Consider the following 25297-nt stretch of genomic DNA (forward strand, 5'->3'; position numbering starts at 1 on the left):
GATGAAGGGGTTAATGACAGTCCTTCTATAGGGTAATGAAGGGGTTAATCCGTTTTTAGGGGGCGATGAAGGGATTAATGGCAGTCTTTGTGGGCTGATGAAGGGGTTAATGACAGCCCTTATATGGGGATGATGAAGGGGTTAAGGACAACCCTTATCTGGGGGTGGTGAAGGGGTTTATGACAGTCCTTATATGGGGTGATGAAGGGGTTAATGAACGTCGTAATATTGGGGTGAGGAAGGGGTTAATGACAGTCCTCATATGGGGGTGGTGAAGGGGTTAATGACAGTCCTTATATGGGGTGATGAAGGGGTTAATGAACGTCGTAATATTGGGGTGAGGAAGGGGTTAATGACAGTCCTTATATGGGGGTGATGAAGGGTTAATGAGAGTCCTTATATGGGGGTGATGAAGGGGTTAATTCGTTTTTCATGGGGGCGATGAAGGGGTTAATGAGAGTCCTTATATGGGGGGTGATGAATGGGTTAATGAGTTTTTCATGGGGGTGATGAATGGGTTAATGACAGTCCTTATATGGGGGTGATGAATGGGTTAATGGCAGTCCTTATATGGGGGTAATGAAGGGGTTAATGACAGTCCTTATATGGGGTGATGAAGGGGTTAATGAACGTCGTAATATTGGGGTGAGGAAGGGGTTAATGACAGTCCTTATATGGGGTGATGAAGGGTTAATGAGAGTCCTTATATGGGGGTGATGAAGGGGTTAATGAGAGTCCTTATATGGGGGTGATGAAGGGGTTAATGAGTTTTTCATGGGGTGATGAAGGGGTTAATGACAGTCCTTATATGGGGGTGATGAAGGGGTTAATGACAGTCCTTATATGGGGGTGATGAAGGGGTTAATGAGAGTCCTTATATGGGGGTGATGAAGGGGTTAATGAGTTTTTCATGGGGTGATGAAGGGGTTAATGACAGTCCTTATATGGGGGTGATGAAGGGGTTAATGGGCTCCTCCGCCTCTGAGATACACAGGTGAGTACACAGCACTGGGTGGGAAGGGCTAGCTCCTGTCACGTGGTGTTACTGTTGATTCTCCGCATCAGCGGACAGCCGTGTCGGCCAACCAGGAGCAAGAAGCGGGCGAAGTCAACCAATCCGCTGCCGGGCTCCTCCCCGGATCCCCCTGTAGTCCCGGTCGGCTGGGGGAAGCCGCGTGGCTGCTGCTGGTCAGGTGTGTGAGGAGAGAATGTTACATTGTAGTGCGGCAGCTGTTGTTACATTGTGTCCTCGGTGTGTGATTGGGGGGCGGGGCTCCACATAGCAGCACTGAGTGTCTGTGATATGTGTGCAGTGCAGTGTGTCCCTCCTCCACCATCATCATACAGGAGTTGTATGTATGGCACGCAGGGCTGCTGTTAGAAATCACGGGGTCCTGTACAGCCTTCCTGATGCCCCCCCCCCCCAACTTTGCCTCCTTTCCTCCCCTTGAGGTGAAGTGGAACAGCAGCACTGAGTTTATCTGCCTACACCCCTCTGCTGATGTGATGGGCCCAGGGAAATGTCATTTAACCACTTGCTTACCGGGCACTAAAACCCCCCTCCTGCCCAGACCAATTTTCAGCTTTCAGAGCTGTCAAACTTTGAATGACAATTACTACACTGTACTCATATTAAAATTTTATCATTTTTTCCACACAAATGGATCTTTCTTTTGGTGGTATTTATTCACCACTGTTTTATTTTATTTTTTTGATAAACAAAATGTAAAAAAAATTATATATATATATATATATATATATTATGTTTCATAGTTTGTTATGAAATTTTGCAAACGGGTCATTTTTCTCCTTCATTGATATCCGATGATGGGCACTGATGGGTGGCACTGATAGGTGACACTGATGTGCACTGGTAGGTGGTGTCACGTTACATTCGGCTACCCACCACATTTTGCTACCTGTTGGAGTGCGCATGCGTGACGCCGCCATATACGTTTCAACAGAGGGCCACTCGCGGTCTCACTTTGCTCGCCAGGCTTCGGGCACGGCCTCGCTTCGCTCACCATAAATATAATCAAACTCTATGTCCACTTGGATGGTGGGGCTCGAACTTGGACTCAGGGGTGGAATGCATATGGCGACATTGTAGCCAACTGTGATAGGTCGCCATATGTGACGAAACAGTGGCACTGGCAGGTGGTATTGATAGGCAGCACTGGTAATGACGCACTGATTGGTGATTTATAGGCGGCATTGAGGGCACTGATAGGGGGCACTGATGGATGGTACTGTGGTCACTGGGAGGCGGCTCTGGTGGGCACCAGTAGGTGCCCCTGGTGACTCTATGAATGGGACCGGTGTCCCTCTCGCAGCCGCTGGTAATCAGCTACCAGCGTGAGGAGGAAAAATAGCCGATTACCGGCTCTGTTTACATCACATGATCAGCTGTCATTGGCTGACAGCTGATCACGTGGTAAGGGGTTGAGATTGACCCCTTACTCTGATCAGGCAAGTCTCATAGACTCACTGATCACAGAGCACACCACGCGCGCCCTGCATGGGGTGCACAGGCCGCTCAAGCACGTGAGGACGTCCAGGCATGCCCTCCGGGCAAATTAAGTCTGTGCTGTAGCTGTCTTTTGGCTATAGTGCAGACAGCAAGTGGTTAATCCCTGGTAAGCAAGTAGGAGCAGGTTGTAGTCTAGTAAAATCAATTTATTAATTTAGGCAGAAATGAACAATAAAGCTGACCTGGGCCCCCCTGTTTAGCTGATGAGTCCTGGGCCCAGTACAACAGAACCAGTTGTACTGCCTTATCAACAGCCCTGATGACACCAACACAGGAGGGATTGGAGGGGCCTGAGAGCTGAACTAACAATTCAGTGCTGGAGGACAATCCGCCCACTTCACAAACATCCTATAATACACAGGGAGGGATACAGATCCTATAATACACAGGGAGTGATACACCTCCTATAATACACAGGGAGTGATACACCTCCTATAATACACAGGGAGTGATACACCTCCTATAATACACAGGGAGTGATACACCTCCTATAATACACAGGGAGGGATACAGATCCTATAATACACAGGGAGTGATACAGATCCTATAATACACAGGGAGTGATACACCTCCTATAATACACAGGGAGGGACACACATCCTATAATACACAGGGAGTGATACACCACCTATAATACACAGGGAGGGACACACATCCTATAATACACAGGGAGGGACACACATCCTATAATACACAGGGAGTGATACACCACCTATAATACACAGGGAGGGACACACATCCTATAATACACAGGGAGGGACACACATCCTATAATACGCAGGGAGGGACACACATCCTATAATACGCAGGGAGGGACACACATCCTATAATACGCAGGGAGGGATACCGATCCTAAGGCTGCCTAAACACCTGTAAATGCCCCCCTGCCTGGGATTAGATGTGAGAACCCCAGTCAGTGCGGAGGGGGGGGGGTGTCCCGTGTTGCCACTATTGCGTCCCCAAAGTCGTGTGACTTGAAGCAATGCCTGTGTATTCCTGAGGTCTGTGGACCTCAAGTTGCATCAAAATGGGACCAAAGTAGTGCGTCTTGAAGTCGCACCGATAAGAACGGTACTCATTGGAAATCATGGGGTACGACTTGTCATGTGACTTTTCAGTCCCAAATCACATGAAAAGTCGCACTAGTGGTAGTGGAAACCTAGCCTAACTGCAAGGAGGCCGCCCCATTGAAAGCAAAAGGAGGATACCGACTCCTGCAGCCGCTCTCATGTAATCGCTCCTGCAGCCAGGCTCATGTAATCGCTCCTGCAGCCGCTCTCATGTAATCACTCCTGCAGCCGCGCTCATGTAATCGCTCCTGCAGCCGCTCTCATGTAATTGCTCCTGCAGCCACACTCATGTAATTGCTCCTGCAGCCACACTCATGTAATCGCTCCTGCAGCCACACTCATGTAATCGCTCCTGCAGCCACACTCATGTAATCGCTCCTGCAGCCGCTCTCATGTAATCGCTCCTGCAGCCGCTCTCATGTAATCGCTCCTGCAGCCGCGCTCATGTAATCGCTCCTGCAGCCGCGCTCATGTAATCGCTCCTGCAGCCGCGCTCATGTAATCGCTCCTGCAGCCACTCTCATGTAATCGCTCCTGCAGCCGCGCTCATGTAATCGCTCCTGCAGCCGCGCTCATGTAATCGCTCCTGCAGCCGCGCTCATGTAATCGCTCCTGCAGCCGCGCTCATGTAATCGCTCCTGCAGCCGCGCTCATGTAATCGCTCCTGCAGCCGCGCTCATGTAATCGCTCCTGCAGCCGCGCTCATGTAATCGCTCCTGCAGCCGCGCTCATGTAATCGCTCCTGCAGCCGCGCTCATGTAATCGCTCCTGCAGCCGCGCTCATGTAATCGCTCCTGCAGCCGCGCTCATGTAATCGCTCCCGCAGCCGCGCTCATGTAATCGCTCCCGCAGCCGCGCTCATGTAATCGCTCCCGCAGCCGCGCTCATGTAATCGCTCCTGCAGGGATCAAATGCCAGTGATAGGACCTGGAAGTAGGTGGTTTGCACCCAGGCTAATCACCGACATGTGATTGCTGACACACTGCAATACATTGCATTCAATGAGGCTTCCTACTCACAGCTAATAGCGGAACCCTTGCTGAGGTGCCCACATCTAATCACAGGTCGGGTACATTTACCGGTGTGGCTGCACCCTTAGAGGGACCCGGTCTGTGTAATACGTCATACTTGTAATAAAATGGTCTCCACACTCGCCTCTCTCTGACAATATGTCGCCTCTTCACCCCTCCCCAGCTGCTGGGAATACACCGCACTTCTGGGTGTGGAATAACGGCTCCCCCTCTGCATGCTGTGGTTTCCCCTGCTGGCTCTTACATCAGCACAGGCCTGCGGGAGGAACCAATGCACTCAGTGGGGGAAACAACTATTCAACTCACCCAAAGGTTTAAAGGAGTTGTAAAGTCTCATGAGTTTTCACCTTTATGCTGCAGTAACCCCCCCCCCCCTTTACTTACCTGAAGCCGATCGTTCCAGCCGCTGTCTCCTGTCCTCATTGGATAGATTGATAGCAGCAGGAGCTATTGGCTCTTGCTGCTGCCAATCATATCCAGTGACACAGGGGGCGTAACCCCGGTATACTCTTCTTCAGCGGGAGGTCCACTTTAAGATAAAAGTGGTCTCTGCCGCAGATTCGGCGCAAGATCACTTTTATAGGCAGCTGGAGAGGGCTCCCCCCTCCCGTCGCTCTCCAGTGTCCTCCACCGCTTACCGGAGCCGTTGGTAGCGGCGGAGGAGATCTCATATTTAAGAGGCCCTGTCATGCTTTTATTCTATTAAAAGGGATGTTTACATTCCTTGTAATAGGAATAAAAGTGACACATTTTTTTTTCTTCAAAGAACTGTGTAAAAATAAAAGGTAAAATAAATAAGAACTTTTTTTTTTTTTTCAAATGCGCCCTGTCCCGCCGAGCTTGCGTGCAGCAGCGAACGCATACGTGAGCAGCCCCCGCATATAAAAACGGTGTTTAAACCACACATGTGAGGTATCGCCGTGCAGGGGTAGAAAACAGAGGCATTTGGTATCATTTTATTTTGTTTTTCAAAACGCTTTTTACTGGTATATTTAAGCAAATAATAAAATCATTGTAGGTTTGCATAGCCTTTAGATTGTTGTGTAACACATTTCAAGGTTGGAGAATAAGTCATTGCTTTGTTGTATTCCCAGGCCTATGAATCCCCATGAAGACCGTTCTGATGCTTCTGCTCCAGCAGAGGGGACAGGGATTGGCCAGCCAGTGGATGTGGTAGGTGGTTTTCATGGTTTTGGGCATGAATATAGAGAATTGGATTTCCTTAAAACATCTGAAAAGATAATGACTATCGGCTAATATACAGTATACAGCGCCTATAGAAAATATTCACCCCCCTTGGAGGATTTCACGTTTCATTGTCACAGCCATTAATATCTAAACCGCTGGCAACAAAAGTGAAAATGTCCAAATTGGGCCCAACGTGTCAATATTTTGTGTGGCCACCATTATTTTCCAGCACCACCTTAACCCTCTTGGGCATGGAGGTCACCAGATCTTCACAGGTCACCACTGGAGTCCTCTTCCCCCTCCTCCATGACGACATCACGGAGCTGGTGGATGTTAGAGACCTTCCGATCCTCCACCTTCTGTTTTGAGGATGCCCCACAGATGATCAATGGTGTACTGACTTTTGTTGGCAGCAGTTTAGACATTAATGGCTGTGTGTTGAGTTATTTTGAGGGGAAGGCAAATTGACACTGTTATACAAGCTGTACACTCACTACTTTACATTGTAGACAAGTGTCATTTCTTCAGTGCTGTGACATGAGAAGAGAGAAGAAAAGAGTTACAAAAATGTGAGGGGTGTACTCACTTTTGTGAGATGGTGTGTGTGTGTGTGTAATATATAATTTATTTTAGGGCTGAGTCCATGAAGACCCAGAAGCCGGTGGAGAGGTGAGTACTGATCAAAAGTAATTTTGCAAAAAAATTGCATTTGAAAGACCGCTGCGCAAATACAGTGTGACATAAAATATTGCAACAACCAAAATTTTATTCTCTAGGGTGGGATCCTCAAACTACGGCCCTCCAGCTGTTGCGAAACGACACATCCCATGAGGCATTATAAAACTCTGACATTCACAGACATGACTGGGCATGATGGGAATTATAGTTCCTGAACAACTGGAAGGCTGTAGTTTGAAGACACATGCTCTAGGGCAGGGGTCTCAAACAGGCGGCCCTCCAGCTGTTTTAAAACTACAAGTCCCATGAGACCTTGCAAGGCTGGCAGCCACAAGCATGACTCCCACAGGCAGAGGCATGATGGGACTTGTAGTTTTGCAACAGCTGGAGGGCCGCCAGTTTGAGACCCCTGCTCTAGGGTATCTACAAAAAAAAAAAAAAGAAAAAAAAAAAATATATATATATATATATATATATATTATAATGTTTGGGGGTTCTAATTAATTTTCTAACCAAAAAATTTTTTTTTAATTTACACACAAAGTCTATTCCACTGACAAATTGTTACAATGTTTATACTTAAGTTCAACTGATAAAGAATGTTTTGATTTTGGCAGACTGCCCAGTTTTTCTCTTCCTTTCTTTTTAAGGCTGTGGCTTCAGAAGAGCAAAGAGAATTCTTTGCATAGAATTGTGAAACACTTTAGTCAAGATCGTGATAACGATTCTTGACGAATAATTGTGCAGCTCTAATATATAAATTTATGCTCGGTAAGAGCCCACATTGCACTACAGAATTTTGTACATATGGAAGTGTCTGGGGGCTCATGGAGTGCGGTTCCTCTTCACCTCTATTACTTATCCCAGCAGAGCCCCTCCAGACTTGCCTTGTGCAGGGCGAACACTGGGTGAGCCCCTCGCTCAGCACAGGAGCCTTATTGATCATTTTAGGTCCTCAACAAGACAGAGAGAAGTGATGACAGTTTCAAGTGCAGTAATACAATCTGGATATCATTTCCTTGCAAACAGACCTCTGGCATGTGAAGTAATAAAAAAAAAAAAAAATGCATGTAATATTATTTGGCGCACTCGGAATCATCGCTTATCCTGATGTAACTGAGAGGCTACCCATAACCCTCTGCTTCCCTAACCTGGCTTAGCCTACGTTCTGCTGATTCATTTTGCCCCCTGCTGAAAATATCCCGCCACATCTGCCAGCTGCAGCCTACTTAACGTTTTTTTTAGAGGGAACAACGGCCATGTTTGGGTCAAGCAGGATTATCCAAGGGTCACGATATCATGTGCAGCTGTTCTCCAGCCCGATCCCTCTTCCTGGTACCCCTTAGTCCCCCTTATCTGCCAGCAGAAAATCATTTGGGGGGGGGCCTCTCTTCAGTTTTGATTTGTTTTTCGTCAATTTTCACGGGGTGGTAAATAATTTTCACGGAGATACGTGACTTTTTTTTAATGACTTTTGCCCCCAAAAAACCTCCCTAGTTAACTGATAATGGTTCCACAAGACTTTTCTCATGGTTTCCAGTGCCAAGATCATTCTGTGTAGCTGTAAATGTGTACCAAACACAGCGGGGTATTAACAGATCCGCACAGTTTGTGCTTTTTTATGAAAATCATGACATTTTGTAGCATTTGTGGTCCAGATGTATTTTTTGATTTTTTTTTTACATTTTTAAAAGAAAACCAGAAATTTGTAATCTGCTGTGAACATCACTTCTATTCTATTGGGATCTATTGCAAATGATAATAGTCCTTAAGGTTCCTGTTTACAGTGCGGCAATAGACATCTGGCACCTAAATGCAACAGCAGGGCCCCCGAGGTGCACATGTTATACTTTCCTGGACTTGGGATCTGTGAGGTGCTGTATAATGCAAATTTTGACTTGCCGCAAACAAGCACCTTGGTCTGTCTCCTCCTGCCTCCCGTACCTTGCTATTGCTATTGCTAATGTCCATGCGCTGAAGGGGATGGACAAAACTCTCACCGAAGTGAAAATTTGCATAATAGTGCCATCAGGTTTCAGCACATTCTATCACAAACCCTATGTTTTTTTCTTCAAGATGTAATGCTGCACATACAAATAGTGAATTCTAGCTCCAGAGAGTGTCTAAGTAATCAATATGGGTGTTCTTATTGATTAGGGGGTTGGTGTGCCTTTGACTCCAGGGTAGGTACAGCCATCAAGTCAGGAAAGTTGAGCTTGAGTACCATTTCAAGGCACAGCAAAGAGCAATAAAGGGGTTTATGTACAACAGTGGTCTCCAAACTAAGACTTGAGGGATGGTTATGGCCCTTTTTTTGTCTTTATTTGGCCCCTGGGGCACCAATCCTTCTGTTGACACCATTGTAGGCCATTATTTCTCCCATTGACATCAATGTAAGGGCACTAGTTTCACTGACACCATAGATGGGGCACAATTTCAATCAGTGACACTATGGATAGGGCATTATTTCTCTCACTGATACCAAAGCTGAGGCACTGTTCCTCCCACTGGCACCAATCATAAGTCATTACTCCTCCCACCGACCCCAGCGGTGGGGGTGCTGTTCCTCCCACCGACCCCAGCGGTGGGGGTGCTGTTCCTCCCACCGACCCCAGCGGTGGGGGCGTTGTTCCTCCCACCGACCCCAGCGGTGGGGGCGTTGTTCCTCCCACCGACCCCCAACGGTGGGGGCGCTGTTCCTCCCACCCACCCCAATGGTGGGGGCGTGGTTCCTCCCACCGACCCCCCCAACGGCGGGGCGCTTTTCCTTCCACCGACCCCAATCATAAGTCATTACTCAGCCCTTCCTTCTCTGAGCTGGCCGCTCAGCTGATGGCTAATTGCCAGCTCCCATCTCTCCACAGGTACTCAGCCATTGATGATATCCTGCTCGTCAGTCCTGCCTACTTAAGCTGTCCAGCCCAAAGGATATCTGCCTTCGCCTTAGTCAACATCACAGAGATGCTCTCCTGCATTCCTGTTAAAAGACTTGCTTGGCTGAAATCCCTTCTGGCTCCAGATCCTGCTTGCTGTTTTACTACGCTCCTCTCCAGCTCCCTGACGTTTGGCTTGTCTGACTATCCGTTCCGGTTCCTAGCTATGTTTTGACTACGTTTGTTCTTTTTACTTTTAATATTAAACACATGTGATTTAACTGTACATCTGTCTTGGTCTGATTTCATGGTTTCTGACACAGTGGGGCACTGACAACAAGCACCATGTAACATTTATACTCCCAATGACCACCGAGCCTGAGGCATTGTTTACACCCACGGATGCTGGGGAACTGTCTGGCCCACCTAAAGTCTGAGCCCAGATTCACACCAGTGCGATCACCAGCATCGCAGGTGCTTCGCACCAGCGATGCTGATCACATGCAATGTCTGTGAGATGCGAGTTCAGCCATACAGTTGTATGGCTGAACTCGCATTTAGATTCGCACAGAAAAAGTTGTATGGCTGAACTCGCATTTAGATTCGCACAGAAAAAGTTGTATGGCTGAACTCGCATTTAGATTCGCACAGAAAAAAGTACAGGGACTTGTTTTTCCTCCGCACTAGTATCGTATCGCATGGGTGTTCTCAACTCAGTGATCTGATTCCTGTGCGAGTTCACACTGCGATCTGTGAACCGATCTGGGGGTGTCATTAACAAGCAATGACACCCTCAGCGGTTTGCAGAAGGCCACGTGAACTGCCCGCGGGAGAGATGCGATGCGGGAACCAGCGATGTAATTTTCGCGAACCTAGGCTGAAGGACAGTTAACTGGCCCTTTGTTTAGAAGGTTTGTAGACCCCCCTTATGTACAACCACCCAAACAAAACACTATCAACAATGACTACTAAATGGTTGCTCTACTTGTGTATAACTATATGCAGTTGTTCCAGAAACCAGCCAATGTTCCAGGAGGGAAACTCTTTATCTTCACACTCTGTAAGAACTCTTCTCTTTTTATCTTTCAGTCTGTTATCATTCCTACATATAATGCTGAGGCCTGGCTGGATGAATGCTTAAAGTCTGTTTACCTTCAGGACTTTCCAGGGACCCTGGAGGTTTCCATCTACAATGATGGCAGCACGGTAAAAAGACAGTTATAAATTATATTGAACTGACTTGCAAATTTCCAATTTATGGGACTTTCAAATGTCCAATTTACTGCTAATTTTAACTTTGATTTGTCTTCCAGTCGTGCAGTGAGAGTATGCAGTCATGTCGCTGCCTCATGTGGTTCCTATCATCTTTTTGATAGGAACCACATGAGGCGAAGAGAAAATATGCTCTTTATTGATTAAACTTGACACCAATATGAGTAAGTGCTTCAGTGATGCGGATAGGCTCTATTCTCATGGATTCTCAGTGATGTCACCGGTCTCTAGTCAATGGGCTAGGCTGCATCTTCATCAATGTAAAGTGCCCCGTTGATGTCGGTTATTTGAACTGATAGGCTTTGTTGTCATGAGTATGAAGAGTCTCGGTGATGCCACTGGTCTCAAGTAAACAGGTTGCATTCTCCTGAGCATGACATTTCTAGGTTTGGTCACTAGTGAACCTTCTGGGGCAATCTAGAATGGAAAAGGACCCGGGGGTCCTAGTAGATGATAGGCTCAGCAATGCCAAGCTGCTGCTAACAAAGCAAACAGAATATTGCCATTAAAAGGGGGATCAACTCCAAAGATAAAACGATAATTCTCCCGCTCTACAAGACTCTGGTCCGGCCGCACCTGGAGGATACTGTCCAGTTCTGGGCACCAGTCCTCAGGAAGGATTTACTGGAAATGGAGGGAGTACAAAAAAGGGCAACAAAGCTAATAAAGGATCTGGAGGATATTAGTTATGAGGAAAGGTTGCGAGCACTGAACTTATTCTCTCTGGAGAAGAGACACTTGTGAGGGGGTAGGATTTCAATATACAAAATACCGTACTGGTGACCCCACAATAGCGAGAGAATTTTTTCGCAGAAGGGAGTTTAACAAGACACAAGGCCACTCATTAAAATTAGAAGAAAAGAGGTTTAACCTTAAACTACGTAGAGGGTTCTTTAATGTAAGAGCGCAAGGATGTGGAATTCCCTTCCACAGGCGGTGGTCTCAACAAGGAGGGGGGGGGGTGTATCGATAGTTTTAAAGAAACTATTAGATAAGCACCTGAACAACTGCAACATACAGGGATATACAATGTAATACTGACATATAATCACACATAGGTTGGACTTGATGGACTTGTCTTTTTTTGACCTCATCTACTATGTAACTACAATGTCCATCCAACAACATTGCCTTGATTTTTAATTCCACCAAATTCTACTACTTTTTACATTATTGTGCACAGTGAATAAAACTATTGTATTACCCAGTTCTCAAGATGTTGACTGTCGTTCCATAGATTTTAGCAATGTCTCTCTAGTCAGTGTCCAGGACAATGAGCAGATTTTTCAAGAATGTCCTCATAAACTAAAATGTAACTGATATCTCTCTCCGTGTTTAGTAAAATAAGGAGTATAGGTGTATTTTAAATGATAGTGGCAGAATATTTACCAAAAAAACCTCCAAACAAATGTTGTAAATTGAGTTGTAGTACCGTGAGTAAAATAACTATTTTATCCCCTACCAACCAACAATAATTCTGGCTCCCACACAGTGGCGGTGCGTCCATAAAGGGCGCAGGAGTGCCATCCCCTCTCTCCTGGCACCTCTCTATCACCATAGATAGATTCATGCATTGCATGAATCTATCTATGGTCGCCGCTGACACCCCCTATTCAGTTGTCTGGCACCTTTTTCGGGAATTTTCTTTGCTAACACTGAACCGCCTCTCAGCTAATCAGGTACTCAAGTCTGTTACCTATCACCTGATTGGCTGAAGTGTCAGGCACTGTGATTGGATGCCTAAAAGAGAGGAAGGAAGAAGATATCAAGGAGCGTGCAGGACACCGACGCTGACGAGATGCACGCTGGAAATATTTGATGGGGCACAGTAGTGGCTATTGATGGAAACACTGGCAGCATTTGATGGGGCACAGTAGCGGCTATTGATAGGCACACTGGCAGCATTTGATGGGGCACAGTAGCGGCTATTAATGGAAACACTGGCAGCATTTGATGGGGCACAGTAGCGGCTATTGATGGGCACAGTGGCAGCATTTGATGGGGCACAGTAGCGGCTATTAATGGAAACACTGGCAGCATTTGATGGGGCACAGTACTGCTCCCACAGACTGGCTACAGTAGGTGCTCATGTGGTAAGAAGAAGATGTGGTAGAAGGAGACAACTGTTGGAGCGATTATTTGCGAATGGAAGGAAGACAAAATAACAATAAATCGCTCCTTTGGTCTGGAGCTCCATGCAAGATTTTTGCCTCATGGGGTGAGGATGATCATGAGAAAAGTGAGGGATCAACCCAGAAGGACACGGGAGGAGCTGGTGAATGATCTCAAGGCAGTTGGGACCACAGTCTCCAAACAAACAATTATTAACACAATTATCCTCCTTGGATTGAAATCCTGCAGCGCCCACAAGGTCCTCCCTCCTCCTCCTCCTCCTCCTGTCTCTATCATTTAAAATACACCTATGATAAAAATTATAGACCCTTCATTTTTTTTGTAAGTGGGCAAATTTGCAAAATCTGCAGGGGATCAAATTTTTTCCCCACTGTAGATGGATCTTTTTTTTTTTAAAGATATAAAAAAAATAATAATGCAAAGATATAAAAAGCAAAGTAATATTGTATCCTATGCTTGTTTTGAGAATGCTCAATATGTACTTGGGTCTAGATTACCAGTTAATAGAGCTTCAGTTTACATCTTGGGGAGGGACAATCTTACAGACCATGTTGCAGAGCACTGGTTGTAGAGCTGGGGGGGAACCTGCTGGAGTTAGTAATATAGTAAGTATTTACACACTTTTTATGCATCCCTAGACATAACCCTTGCATGTTATGAAAGAAAAGTATGGGCAAAGTTTTTTTTGGCTATACTTCTCTTCTGGGTCACACGATTGCATTTATTTTTGGACTCCTTTGACCCAGAGTTGTCTGACAGTGGGCTATAGCCTGCTATCAGCTGACATCACAGGGGATGCTCCAGGTTCTGAAAGAATCGAATGTGACTGGCCGGCTCTCTCTCCTCCCAACTGATGTCAACGGGGGATTTTTGGCCCCTTCCATTCTAGCTGTCAGATCGGTAGAGGGGAGAGCCGGCCGGTCACGTGAGCGTCGATCGGCACTCTAAAATCAGGTATAGACTGCTTTTTTTTTTTTTTTAAAACACAGAGACTGGGACACACAGGACTTGGAAACACACAAGATTATATTAATATATGACAGTGGCTTATTATTATTAGACACGGTTTATATAGTGCCAACAGTTTACAATGTAGAGGGAGGGTCGCAGCAGAAATAACGATACAGATCAGTACAGAAGAGACAGGAGGGGCCTGCTCATACTGCTTACATTCTAAAGAATTAACAACCACTTTCTTTAATTTAAGTTTTGGCTAGGGTTGGTCTTTAATTTTAAATTGTATTTTTCACCTGCAGGATGACACTGCCAACCTCATACGGCAATGGAAATCAAAACTTGAAGATCGAGGCATTGACATGATTGTGGGAGGTCACAATTCATCAAAACCCCGTGGAGGTAGGAGACCAATGCTGTATTTAGGTGTTTTCATCGTTTAGAGCGGGCTAAATAACTTTAGAATTCATAAGCCCAGCAGACATTTACAATGGTCCTGGGAGCATGTGCACTCTTTGAGAACGATGAATAAGACATAAAAAATGTAGACGATGGTTAACCACTTGCTTACTGGGCACTTAAACCCCCCTCAGTCCCAGACCAATTTTCAGCTTTCAGCGCTGATGCAGTTTGAATGACAATTGCGCGGGCATACAACACTGTACCCAAATGAAATTTTTATCATTTTTTTTCCACAAATAGAGCTTTCTTTTGGTGGTATTTAATTACAGCTTGGAGTTTTATTTTTTGCTAAACAAACAAAAAAAGATGCAAAAAAAAAATAATCATGTTTAATAGTTTGTTATAAAATTTTGCAAACAGGTAATTTTTCTCCTTCATTGAAGTGCGCTGATGAGGCGGCACTGATAGGCTGCACTGGTGGGCACTGATGGGCTGCACTGGTGGGCACTGATGGGCTGCATTGGTGGGCACTGATAGGCTGCTCTGGTGGGCACTGATAGGCATAGTTAAGGCGGCACCGATGGGCACAGATAAGACGCCACTGATGGGCAAAGATGGGCACAGATAAGATGGCACGGATGGGTGGCACAGATGGGTGGCACGGATGGGCACTGATAGGTACCACTGATAGATGAGACTGAAGGGCACTGATAGGTGGCTCTGATAGGTGGCACTGCTGGGCACTGATGGGCGGCACTGCTGGGCACTGGTAGATGACACTGATGGGCACGGATATGTGACACTGGGGTGCAGCACCCTTGTTGAGGCAGATTGTGGCACTGTGGGCACTGCTGGGTGGCACTGTGGGCACTGCTGGGTGGCACTGAAGGGGGGCACTTATTTTTTTATTATGTTCAGTTATGAGGGGGCAGGTGGGCACTGGCAGGGGGCAGGTGGGCACTGGCACTGCTGGCCGTGATCGGGACTGATGTCCCGATCACGGCCGCCGGTGATCGACTTCTTTTTTTTCTCCTCGCGCTGTCAGCGCGAGGAGGAATAATAACCGATTACCGGCTCCGTTATATCACATGATCAGCTGTCATTGGCTGACAGCTGATCACGTGATAAGGGGTCGGGATCGACCCCTTGCACGGATCGGTGATCAGGCGAGTCTCATAGACTCAGGGGCCGTGCAGGCCGCTCGTGCACGGGACGACGTCAATAGATGTAGTCCCGGCAAAGGAGATCCGCACTGTAGCGCGGGTCTCAAGTGGTTAACAATCAAGTGGGTCTCAAGTGGTTAACAATCAGCATGGAAGCTATTTTGCTACTTGTTTCCATGACTGAACGGGACTAACAGTCCTAAAGCCTCTACAATGTGTTTCTGTACCCTTCTATCGACTGCAAATATGCAAAAATCTCCAGAATGAAACAGAAGTTCATAAATCTATCATATTATAACCTAGATAGCTTGGTGTCTGTAGAAGTTATAGCTGCGTAGACAAGAAGGCAAGACGCAGTCAGCAGCTGTGCTACATAAGGTGCCAAATGAAACCGAATATGGCTGAAAATTCTGAGAACAAGGCCTAGTGAGTATCGCCAGGGCCCTTAGGGATTTTGCGGTTTCTCCATGAAGCAATTTCACTTATATCCTGGCCTAAGTCTCCAGCCAGTGGCCAAAGCCTAGCTGGATCTGCAGTGCTGGCTTGGAAAGGAGGATTTTCACGGTGATTGGGCCGTCTAATTGGAAACCATCCCATGGTCTGCAAATCCCATCCTTCCTTTTTTTTTTTTTGTCCTCCCATTATATAACTGAAATGTTTGAATTCCGAGCTCTAGGACATGTGATTTACTCATAACACCAGCTTATGCCTGTATCTCTGAAGGAAAACTATTAGCGAGTAGGTCAGTATTTTGACCCTGGAACCCATGGACCTATGGGGGAGCCAGAGACAGTTGAGAGTATTAAGAAATTCTGTGGCTTTAGCAGGCTGATAAACCAGCTACCGGATCGCAGTACTAACCCTCCAACAAATTGTATCTTCTCTGGATTTTATCATTTCTGATGGTTTAAAGTTCTGATGAAGGGGAGCCCTCAGAACCCTCAAAATGATCTGGCCTTGTGAACAACAAATTATAAATCATTTTCATTACTTGTGTGGGACTGTCTCACTTTCTTATAACGTATGCTTTGTTTTAAGAGGCCTTACTCAAGTCTCTACACCCTATAAGGATTCTTAACAATGTCTGAGGATCCCAGTGCTCCAAAAGCCATATTCATGAGAGTTTTTTATATCTCTTCTTTGAGTGTTATGGCCGCCAAAACGCATTGGATGTTTTTACGTGAACAATTTATCAACGGTGAAAATTATTTTGGACTCTTTCACCTCATTCTTGGTCTGGTGGTCCTTTTTTGTGTATTTCTATGGTTTGAGCTACTGTTGGGTACCCATTGAGTAAAGCCTTGCTGTATGAAAGCCACATTACCAGAGCCATTGGGCTTGCATGAGATTTTTTTTTCTTTCAACTGACTGCATGGGCAAATTTTTAAAATCCTATTTCCTCTTAAATACGTTTTCTTAGATTTTAGATAATTGTGCACTTCCAACTTTAGGATACGATTTCTGGGAAGGATCTTTTCTGTTCCAGCATAGCATGTCTGTATCTCATGTACAAAGCCAGCTCCATCGAGACGTGGTTTGTCCAGTTCAAGATGGAGAACCTTGAGTGGCCTGCACTGAACCCTTACTTCAGCCCTTTTAATCACCTTTGGCATAAACTGGAATGTTAACTGTGTGCCAGATCTTCTTTTCCAACATCAGTAGCAGATTTCGCAAATACATTTTTAGCTGAATGGGCATATATTCCCACAGACGCTCTAAAAAACCTTGTGTAAAGTCTTCCCAGAAAAGTGGAGGACATTGTAGCTGCAATAGGGTGAGGGTGCTCTACATTTAAGGGTAAGTAAACCCTTAAATTCCCTGCCAGAACAACGATCACCATCATGCACAATGTTCACTATGCCATTAATTAAGACTCTATACACCTCCTATGATTTTTGCCTACTGTGTTGCATGTTGTAGGCCACTTCTTCCCTGTCCTCGCTAAAGCCAGAGCCATCTTGGAATGTTTCCAACCTTTACATCCCATATCCCTGCTTCCGGCCTCCACTGAAGTCTATGCACAGACAGAGCCAAGCCTCGCTTTCAATTCCACAGCGCCTAGAGGCGATTCAGTTCACATGTGCGCTATACAAGTATTTCATTCATTCATTCAATTCAAAGTGTACAAACCCCAATGATATGGTTGGTCAAATAGAACTTCAAGCAGGAGAGGGAATCCTACAGCAAAAAAAAGAAAAAAAAAAGTGGGGGTGGCACTTTGGGAGAAAATGACAAACTCTAGTGATGTCACTGGAAGGAAGTATTGAGAGGCTGTGCCTTGGCATGATTACATCTTTACCATCAGGTCCAGGGTTCCAGGAAGGAGCCAACTACTGCACATGTATGGCCACCACGGGTGGTAACCACTATATCTCAGCAAGGGAAAAGATGTTTGGGATCATGATGGAGTCTAACAATAGAATATATAGTAAGATTTTGGGTGGTGTAAAAGTTGAAAAAGTGAATATATTTCTGCTTTAATGGCCGTGGTTTTAGGATTTTTTATCCAACAAGCTTACATAGGTGTGATGGTCAGGTGTCCGTTTTGACCATTGGGTTTTTTGGTCCCAGACATAGTTTTACACTGCTCACACCCCTATTGTCCCTTGAACTAAAGCAGTAGTTGTCAGCCTATGAGCTAAACTAGAGCAGTAGTTGTCAACCTATGAGCTATAGGGGCCTCAAATGTGGCCCCTGACATCACCAAAGGGTCTCACATAATGTTCAATATATGTAATACTTGAGAGGACCGTTGGAGACTGCAGAGCTCTAGAGGAGATGAAGGTCAGAGAGTGAGGACAGGATTCATTGTTGGCTATGGATATGCTGCAGAAGATAATATCAAACTGGGAACATATTACATGATGATAGTATTAGTATTATTATTGTACAAGATTTTTTTTTAGCGGCAACAGTTTGTGCAGCTTTACGTTTGGGCAAACAGTACAGTTACAATACAATTCAATACATGAGGAATCAGAGGGCCCTACATGTTAGAGCTTGCAATCTAGAGATTAATGCTATCACCCTAATTAATGTTGCCACTACAGACTGCTGAGGCCTGAGGAGTGTCACCCTGCCCAACAGGACTTTGCTATAGATCTCCATAACTAACCCCTGTGGGCGGGACGAAACACAATGGGGCATGGCCTGTATGGACTCGGGCCAAAGCCGTTTTTGACTTGCCATACATGGGCTTCTGTTTTGTACATTCAGGGCTGGGGCGGCCACTTTCCTTGACAGCACCTCGACATTGAGAGACCGTGGGACTAGGAGCCTGGAGATGAGCCCAAAGCTTTTTTTGTAAAGGTCACATGGTAGAGGTCCAAGGGCTGCACATTATATACCAAAGGACTGTAGGTTGGGCACCAGGGAACTAGAGGGTAACAATCGTATAATGGTTATATAAATGGTACTCTTGATATTTGTGAGCTGTGCTCCAACTGCTGGCTTCCTAATTCTGGGGATGGGGGCAACATTTTTATTTTTTATTTTTTTTAGCCTCTAGCTTATTTTCAAGCATAGCATTTAGCCAATTTTGGATAGTACACCAGGGTCCATCCTGCCAGTGTTCCTCAGGGTTCTTAGACTGTCTTCTGGCACACTTGGGCCCTGGCATTGCAGCAATGGTTCCAAGACGGGTAGATATCTTGTGCCTCATCATTCTCAGAAACATCTGTCCCGTTTGCGGCTAGCCTTGCACATATTGAGGAAAATGAAATGATTTCCATATGCTGTATGGGATGTGCCTGGTGCGTGCCGTGCTTTCATCTCTTAATTTCATACCCCTGCATACTTTTTCAGTAACTCAGACTACTAAACGGGATCCTTTTTGTGTTTATTTGAAATCAAAATATGTGTAAGGAAGGCGTTTGCGCTACAAAAATATGGGGTCACTCCCTCATTCCAGCAGTGTGGAATGTTTAATATCAGATGGAACGTGCATTTGAAAGCCTATAACCATGACAACCCATTACCCTGATCTAAGAGCTCTGCACCCACTGCAAATCCTTTGGCACAAATCATACAACCCGCTTTTTTTTTTCCTTCTGCAAACTTATAATAAACCTCATCATTTTCCCTCTGCCAGTTGCATCTCTATAACTGGGGAATGGGGGAATGCGATTTAAAGTGACAGAATTGATGCATTTGCTGGGTTTTTTGGGAGGTTGTGTTACGGCACAGCTGTTATATTCCACCCCAGCAAGAAGCTGCCAGATGTGGTTTGAGATTTAATTAGTTTGTTTTGTTGATGCAAATATTATTGCAGTGAGATGGTATCTTAGGAGCCAAAAGATTTCTCTCATTTTTGGAATGTTTGTTATGGTTCACACTTTTGCTGCATCGTGATGCTCTTTAAAGCAGAACTCCAGCCAAAAATATCAAGATAAAAATGAATGGGCCATTAAGATATAAAATAACGAATTTATGCTGCAATATTTACCTTAAAGTGGAAGTAAACCCATCGATTTAACCACTTTTAGACCGGACCAATTTGCTGGTCAAAGACCAGACCACTTTTTGCGATTCGGCACTGCGTCGCTTTAACTGACAATTGCGCGGTCGTGCGACGTGGCTCCCAAACAAAATTGACGTCCTTTTTTTCCCCACAAATAGAGCTTTCTTTTGGTGGTATTTGATCACCCCTGCGGTTTTTATTTTTTGCGCTATAAACAAAAATAGAGCGACAATTTTGAAAAAAACGCATTATTTTTTACTTTTTGTTATAATAAATATCCCCCAAAAATATATAAAAAAACATTTTTTTCCCTCAGTTTAGGCCGATACGTATTCTTCTATATATTTTTGGTAAAAAAAATCGCAATAAGCGATTATTGATTGGTTTGCGCAAAAGTTATAGCGTTTACAAAATAGGGATAGTTTTATAGCATTTTTATTAATAATTTTTTATTATTTTTTTTTTTACTAGTAATGGCGGCGATCAGCGATTTTTATTGTGACTGCGACATTGTGGGGGACCCATCGGACATTTTTGACACATTTTTGGGACCATTGTCATTTATACAGTAATCACTGCTATATAAATGCAGTGATTCCTGTGTAAATGACACTGGCAGTGAAAGGGTTAACCAGTGGGTGGCAGTGTAGGGGTTAAGTGTTCCTAGGGGAGTGTTACTAACTGTGGGGGGGGTTGGGCTTTCATTTAGTGTACACTGATCTCTGCTCCAATCACATGGAGCAGAGATCAGCGTCACTAGTTGCTAGGCAGAATAGACAAATGTTGTTTACACAGCATTTGCTCTATTCGGCCGCTCCGTGAGACGATCGTGGCGATGCCCGCGGCGATCGAGTCCGCGGGTCCCGCGACCGGACTCACGGGGGTCCCGACCAGCGCGGGAGCGCGCCGCCGGCGGCGCGCTCCCGATGGCAGGGCGGCATCGAATATTGGACGTACCTGTATGCCAATATGCCTGCCCGTGCCATTCTGTCGACGTACATCGTCGTGCGCTGGTCGGGAAGTGGTTAAACAGTAAAACAAAAAGGCATGCCGGGAATGCTAACTGCACATTGGCTGTGCTCTCAGCCAAACCATCAAACCATCCAATCGCTGGTGTCATAATGAATCACATGTGCAGCACCATAGCAGTTGAGGATTAAACAGAGGCAAAGATGGCAGCTTCCTTGGCTGAAAACGATAGAGGAGTTTACTTCCACTTTAAATTCAGAGATTTCCCCTGCACTGCTTTTTTTTTTATGCTGCTAGATGTCCTCAGTCCATTGGTCAGCACCATTCAACCCATTTCAAGGTCGTCTTGAAACCACCCCCAGCCTGTGATTGGACAGTCAAAGGAGAAGCAGCACATAGATGGTCAGCTCTCTTTTGCTCTGCAGAGGCAATGAGGGAAAAAAATATAGTAATTAGGGATCCACCGATAACATTTTTTTTTTTCAATAAGTACGAGTACCGATCCTAAAAAAAAAAAAAAAAAAAAAAAGTATTCGCTGATATCGATACCTACCGCAACTTTTTTGTTTTACCCTCAGCTGTCAGCAATGGTACAAAGCATTGAAAAGTTAGTAACAAATGAAGAAATAAATCCGTTTTTTATTTTTTATTTTTTGAGCTTTTTCAATGTAAAATGTGTACCGTAATTATATGTTAATATATATGTGTAAAAAAAATTCTTCAACAAAGCAAACAAAAAAAAAAAAAGTTTTAATTGTCTATCGTTTATAAAATAGAAGTTTCTAAACTACTGCCATAGGGGTTATCTATAAGGATATATGTGCCTCCTGCATGTATCTTTACCTGTCAAATGTCTCCCCTCTGTCTGTTATGAGACCCGAAAAACTGCAGATTCTGTGGGTGGGTCTGTTGTCTGGAGCTCGGTGGGTGGAGTCGTGATGTCAGTCTACTCCCCGCCCACCTCTACACTCCCCTTGTCAATATGCATTTTCTCCTGTGTATTTCTTAAACTGAACTTCTGCTATAGTCCAGTGAAAAGACAGGAAAGTAACCACATGACTTCAGCATGTCCAATTATGCTGAGGGGTGGAACATCCAATCCTGGCAGAAGAAAGGAGTGGGGGAGGAAATTAAAAAATAATGAATGTCTCTTTGGCTAGTGCACAGGATATTTAAATCACTCACAGCAAGGGGGAGGATTTGACAATGGTTTTTCTCTGTTTGTCAAGATTTATCTCACTGAACAATAAGAGGATTGCTCAGAGCTGGATTAACTATTTGTGGCAAGACTGGGCTCAAATGATAGGAAATCTTATACTCTACATTATGACATAAAAAAAGAACAATTTTTCGGGTTTACATCCACTTTTTAGTAAAGGCTGATTAGAGTAAATTAAGGGTTAATAAAGGGTTAAACAGAGGACCATTTGTTCATCCCTTTGATCTACAGATGAAGAAACAGAAATATACAAAAATAAACAATGTTTCTGTGACAGACCTAGCCGGGACAGAGGCTTTTGGAGAGAGGCCTGAATGCTAGCCTCTTGCTTTCCGATTATGGGCCATGGATTTTAAGGGAACAATACTCTACTCTTTGCAAGGTGTATGCCTGGGGACCTTTAATGTTACTTTGGACTCAAGTCCATATCCCCCCAAAACACACAGACTCCGGGAACCCTGTATATGCCATATTATAGTGATGGCTTCATAATGTTGAGGCTCATAGAAGGTGCTGATGTCATCAACTCCAGCCACCTGTCTGTCTGTTGTCTGCTAGAATGTGTTTATTGTAAATAAGTCTAGTATGGGATCTAAGAGTCATTAGATCCCCATTGTTGTTTGTTTCAATTAACTCAATTAATTTGCTATTGTGTGAAGGAGTTCTGTGTTGATTTGCGATAATGTTGATTGTGTCTTCTGAGCTACAAGACGCCAAGTCTGGCCTAAAGGTCATGTCTCTGAGTCATCTAGGCTGTCTAAAGGATTAGTAATTAGCTCATGTTGTTTAGGTCTGGTCAATGGTGTATTTTCAGAGTAATATGAGCAGGGGGTATGCACCTCCTCTTTTACTGTATATAAGACCTGTATTCCTTTCAATAAAGTCATATTCCTGCTTGACTCTCAATACAGAGCCTCGTCTCATACTTGGGGGAGAATTATTCGTATGGGTTCCTTGTTCGGCTGATTGTAGTGTTCAGTAGCTGCCTTGGTGTTCGGGAAGGGAATGTCCTAAACGACTTTAACCCCTTTCATAGTGGAAGTGGGTGATGAGAGCCACCTACCCCAGATTTTGTTGTATTTGGCTGGGCAACCTCTATGTTCAGAAATCCATTTACTCAACAGTAGGTTACGTTTATTTGAGTCAACCAGGACATCAGTGTGAAAGGGAGAGGTCTTGGCAGTCCTCTTTTTGACTATGTAATGTGCCTCGAGGAGGAAAACCTTGATGGAGAAGTACGGGGAAAGCTCATTTGTTTGCACTCCTGTGGCCCGGTTTCAGCAGACAGTGGGCTGAAGAAAGAAGGACCTTGGAAGTTGAAATTTGAGGTTATATTTTTGCATGTACTTCGCAAATTTGGATCAGATAGGCAATATACAATTGCGTAAGCTTAGCAAAGATTCTTAGAAAGACCTATTAATGGGCCAAAAGGGCCTCTTCCTACGTATCATCATCATCCAAAGGGCTTATAGGAGGCTCCAGCAAAGTTTTCTTAAGATATGTTGGCTTTTACATCAAGCAGGTGCTGGTATATTTTGGAAAATAGTTTGGTTCAAGGTGGGTTAACAACTGGGTAACTGGGTACATCCCCTAAAGGGGCAGGGAATTGAATATGGGTAGCAAAATGCTGTCCAAAACCTGGATATAAGGGACTAAAATATGATCGAGGAGTTGGAACTCTACTTTACGTTTTATCAAGCCTATCTGTTGTTGGTTTAAGAAGTGTACCTTAATACCCACTGGAAGTTAAGTATAAAGGGTCCGGGGAAGTGCTTTTCATCTGGTAATGCAGAGAGGTTTTAAAATCTGGATAATTCTGAATTCCCCCAATGGTCTATATGTGAAAGTTGTGAGGCTATGTAATAAAAATTAATGTCTGGTAACGTAGGTCGCCCAGGTCTACTGGTCTTGGAAGTATAGACCATTGTCAATAATACCAGTCACTAGCCCAAAGGGTTTTAAGAGAGAGACTTTTAGAATTTGAAAGTACATGGGGGGGGGGGGGATATGTTCTGGGGAGGTTCATAATACATATTTTAGGAAAACGGATCATCTTCATTAGATTGGCTCAGCCCATGACTCCCAGTGGCATCCTAAAACTATTTCTGTATTTTAGTTTTAATGGTTGTTTATTAAGGGATTAAAATTCAAAGAGAGGTTGTTGGTGGGTGGCGGGGTGCCGTACGTGTAGCCATAGTGAGCAGCCAAGCTTGTCCCCAACGTGAAGTGAAAGGAGTTGTAAAGGCAGAAGGTTTTTTTTTTTATCTTAATGCATTCTATGCATTAAGATAAAAAACCTTTTGTGTGTAGCAGCCTCCCCAGAACCCCCCTAATTACTTACCTGAGCCACTTCTCTCTCCTGCGATGTCCACGATCCCCCTAAGCCATCCAGAAAACTCCTCCTGATTGGCTGAGACAGGGCAGTGGCGCCATTGGCTCTCGCAGCTGTCAATCAAAGTCAGTCAGCCAATCAGCGGAGAGAGGGGATGGGGCTAGGTCAGGGCTCCGTGTCTGAATGGATACACTGAGCTCTGACTCAGCTTGGGTGCCCCCTGTAGCAAGCTACTGGCTGGGGGGCACTCAAAAGGAGGGAGGGGCTAGGAGCAGCAAAGAGGGACCCGAGTAGAGGAGGATTCGGGCTGCTCTGTGCAAAACCAACTGCACAGAGGAGGAAAATATAACATGTTTGTTATATATAAAAAAAAGACTTTACAATTACTTGAACTTCAGGGCAATACGATGCTTTTGCGCATGACTCTCCCCAATATTTAAGAAGGGGGGCGGCGGCCCAATCACCTTGCCACCATCCTGGCTATGTGGCTTCACTTCCTCACTCCCAGTGGTTCTAGTCGCTATCCCACCTCTTCCAAGCCTGACAATCAGGGGACACTAGTAGCATTTCACTCTCCTCAGAGCAACATGACAACTGAATAAAGGCATCACAATGCTGGATGTGGTTAAAGGGTAACTCCAATTTCGTGGGGGAAAAAAAATAGCGAATAAAGAAAAATATAATCTGCCTGGACCTGAGCTATGGGTAAGCTGCTTCGCTCCCCTCACCCCCCCCCCTCCCCACGTACATATATATTGCCTTTGTTATTAACTCAATAAATTTTGTGTATTTTTGTAAAATGTTTTGATATTGATCACCTGTCAATCAAATAACAGATATTCTCCTGACGAAGCGGCATTCAGACCGCAAAACTAGTTGAGATATGTTATTCGTGATCAACTATCCCAATGGGATCCTCCCCCTTTGGGGACCATTATACTGGTGATATATATGGGTTGTTACCATGTATTTTAACATGAATTTGACTATATGTTGTTTTATATAAATTTTGTATTAATAAACA

At 44.8% G+C, this 25297-nt stretch overlaps 1 protein-coding gene across 1 annotated transcript in view; it reads left to right on the top strand.

The window, feature by feature from the left end:
* Positions 1 to 1055: 1055 nt before the first annotated feature.
* Positions 1056 to 25297, top strand: part of QTGAL (queuosine-tRNA galactosyltransferase) — a 349168-nt gene continuing 324926 nt past the window's right edge. The window contains exons 1-4 of the mRNA XM_077458633.1: positions 1056 to 1193; positions 5726 to 5804; positions 10460 to 10576; positions 14032 to 14131. Coding sequence (XP_077314759.1) covers positions 5730 to 5804; positions 10460 to 10576; positions 14032 to 14131 — 292 coding nt within the window. The 5' untranslated portion in view covers positions 1056 to 1193; positions 5726 to 5729. The remainder of the gene's footprint in view (positions 1194 to 5725; positions 5805 to 10459; positions 10577 to 14031; positions 14132 to 25297) is intronic.

The sequence above is a fragment of the Lithobates pipiens genome, unplaced genomic scaffold, assembly GCF_037356315.1.
Source record: "Lithobates pipiens isolate NorthernLeopardFrog02 unplaced genomic scaffold, aLitPip1_a1.2 Scaffold_28, whole genome shotgun sequence".
Classification (NCBI taxonomy): Eukaryota; Metazoa; Chordata; class Amphibia; order Anura; family Ranidae; genus Lithobates; species Lithobates pipiens.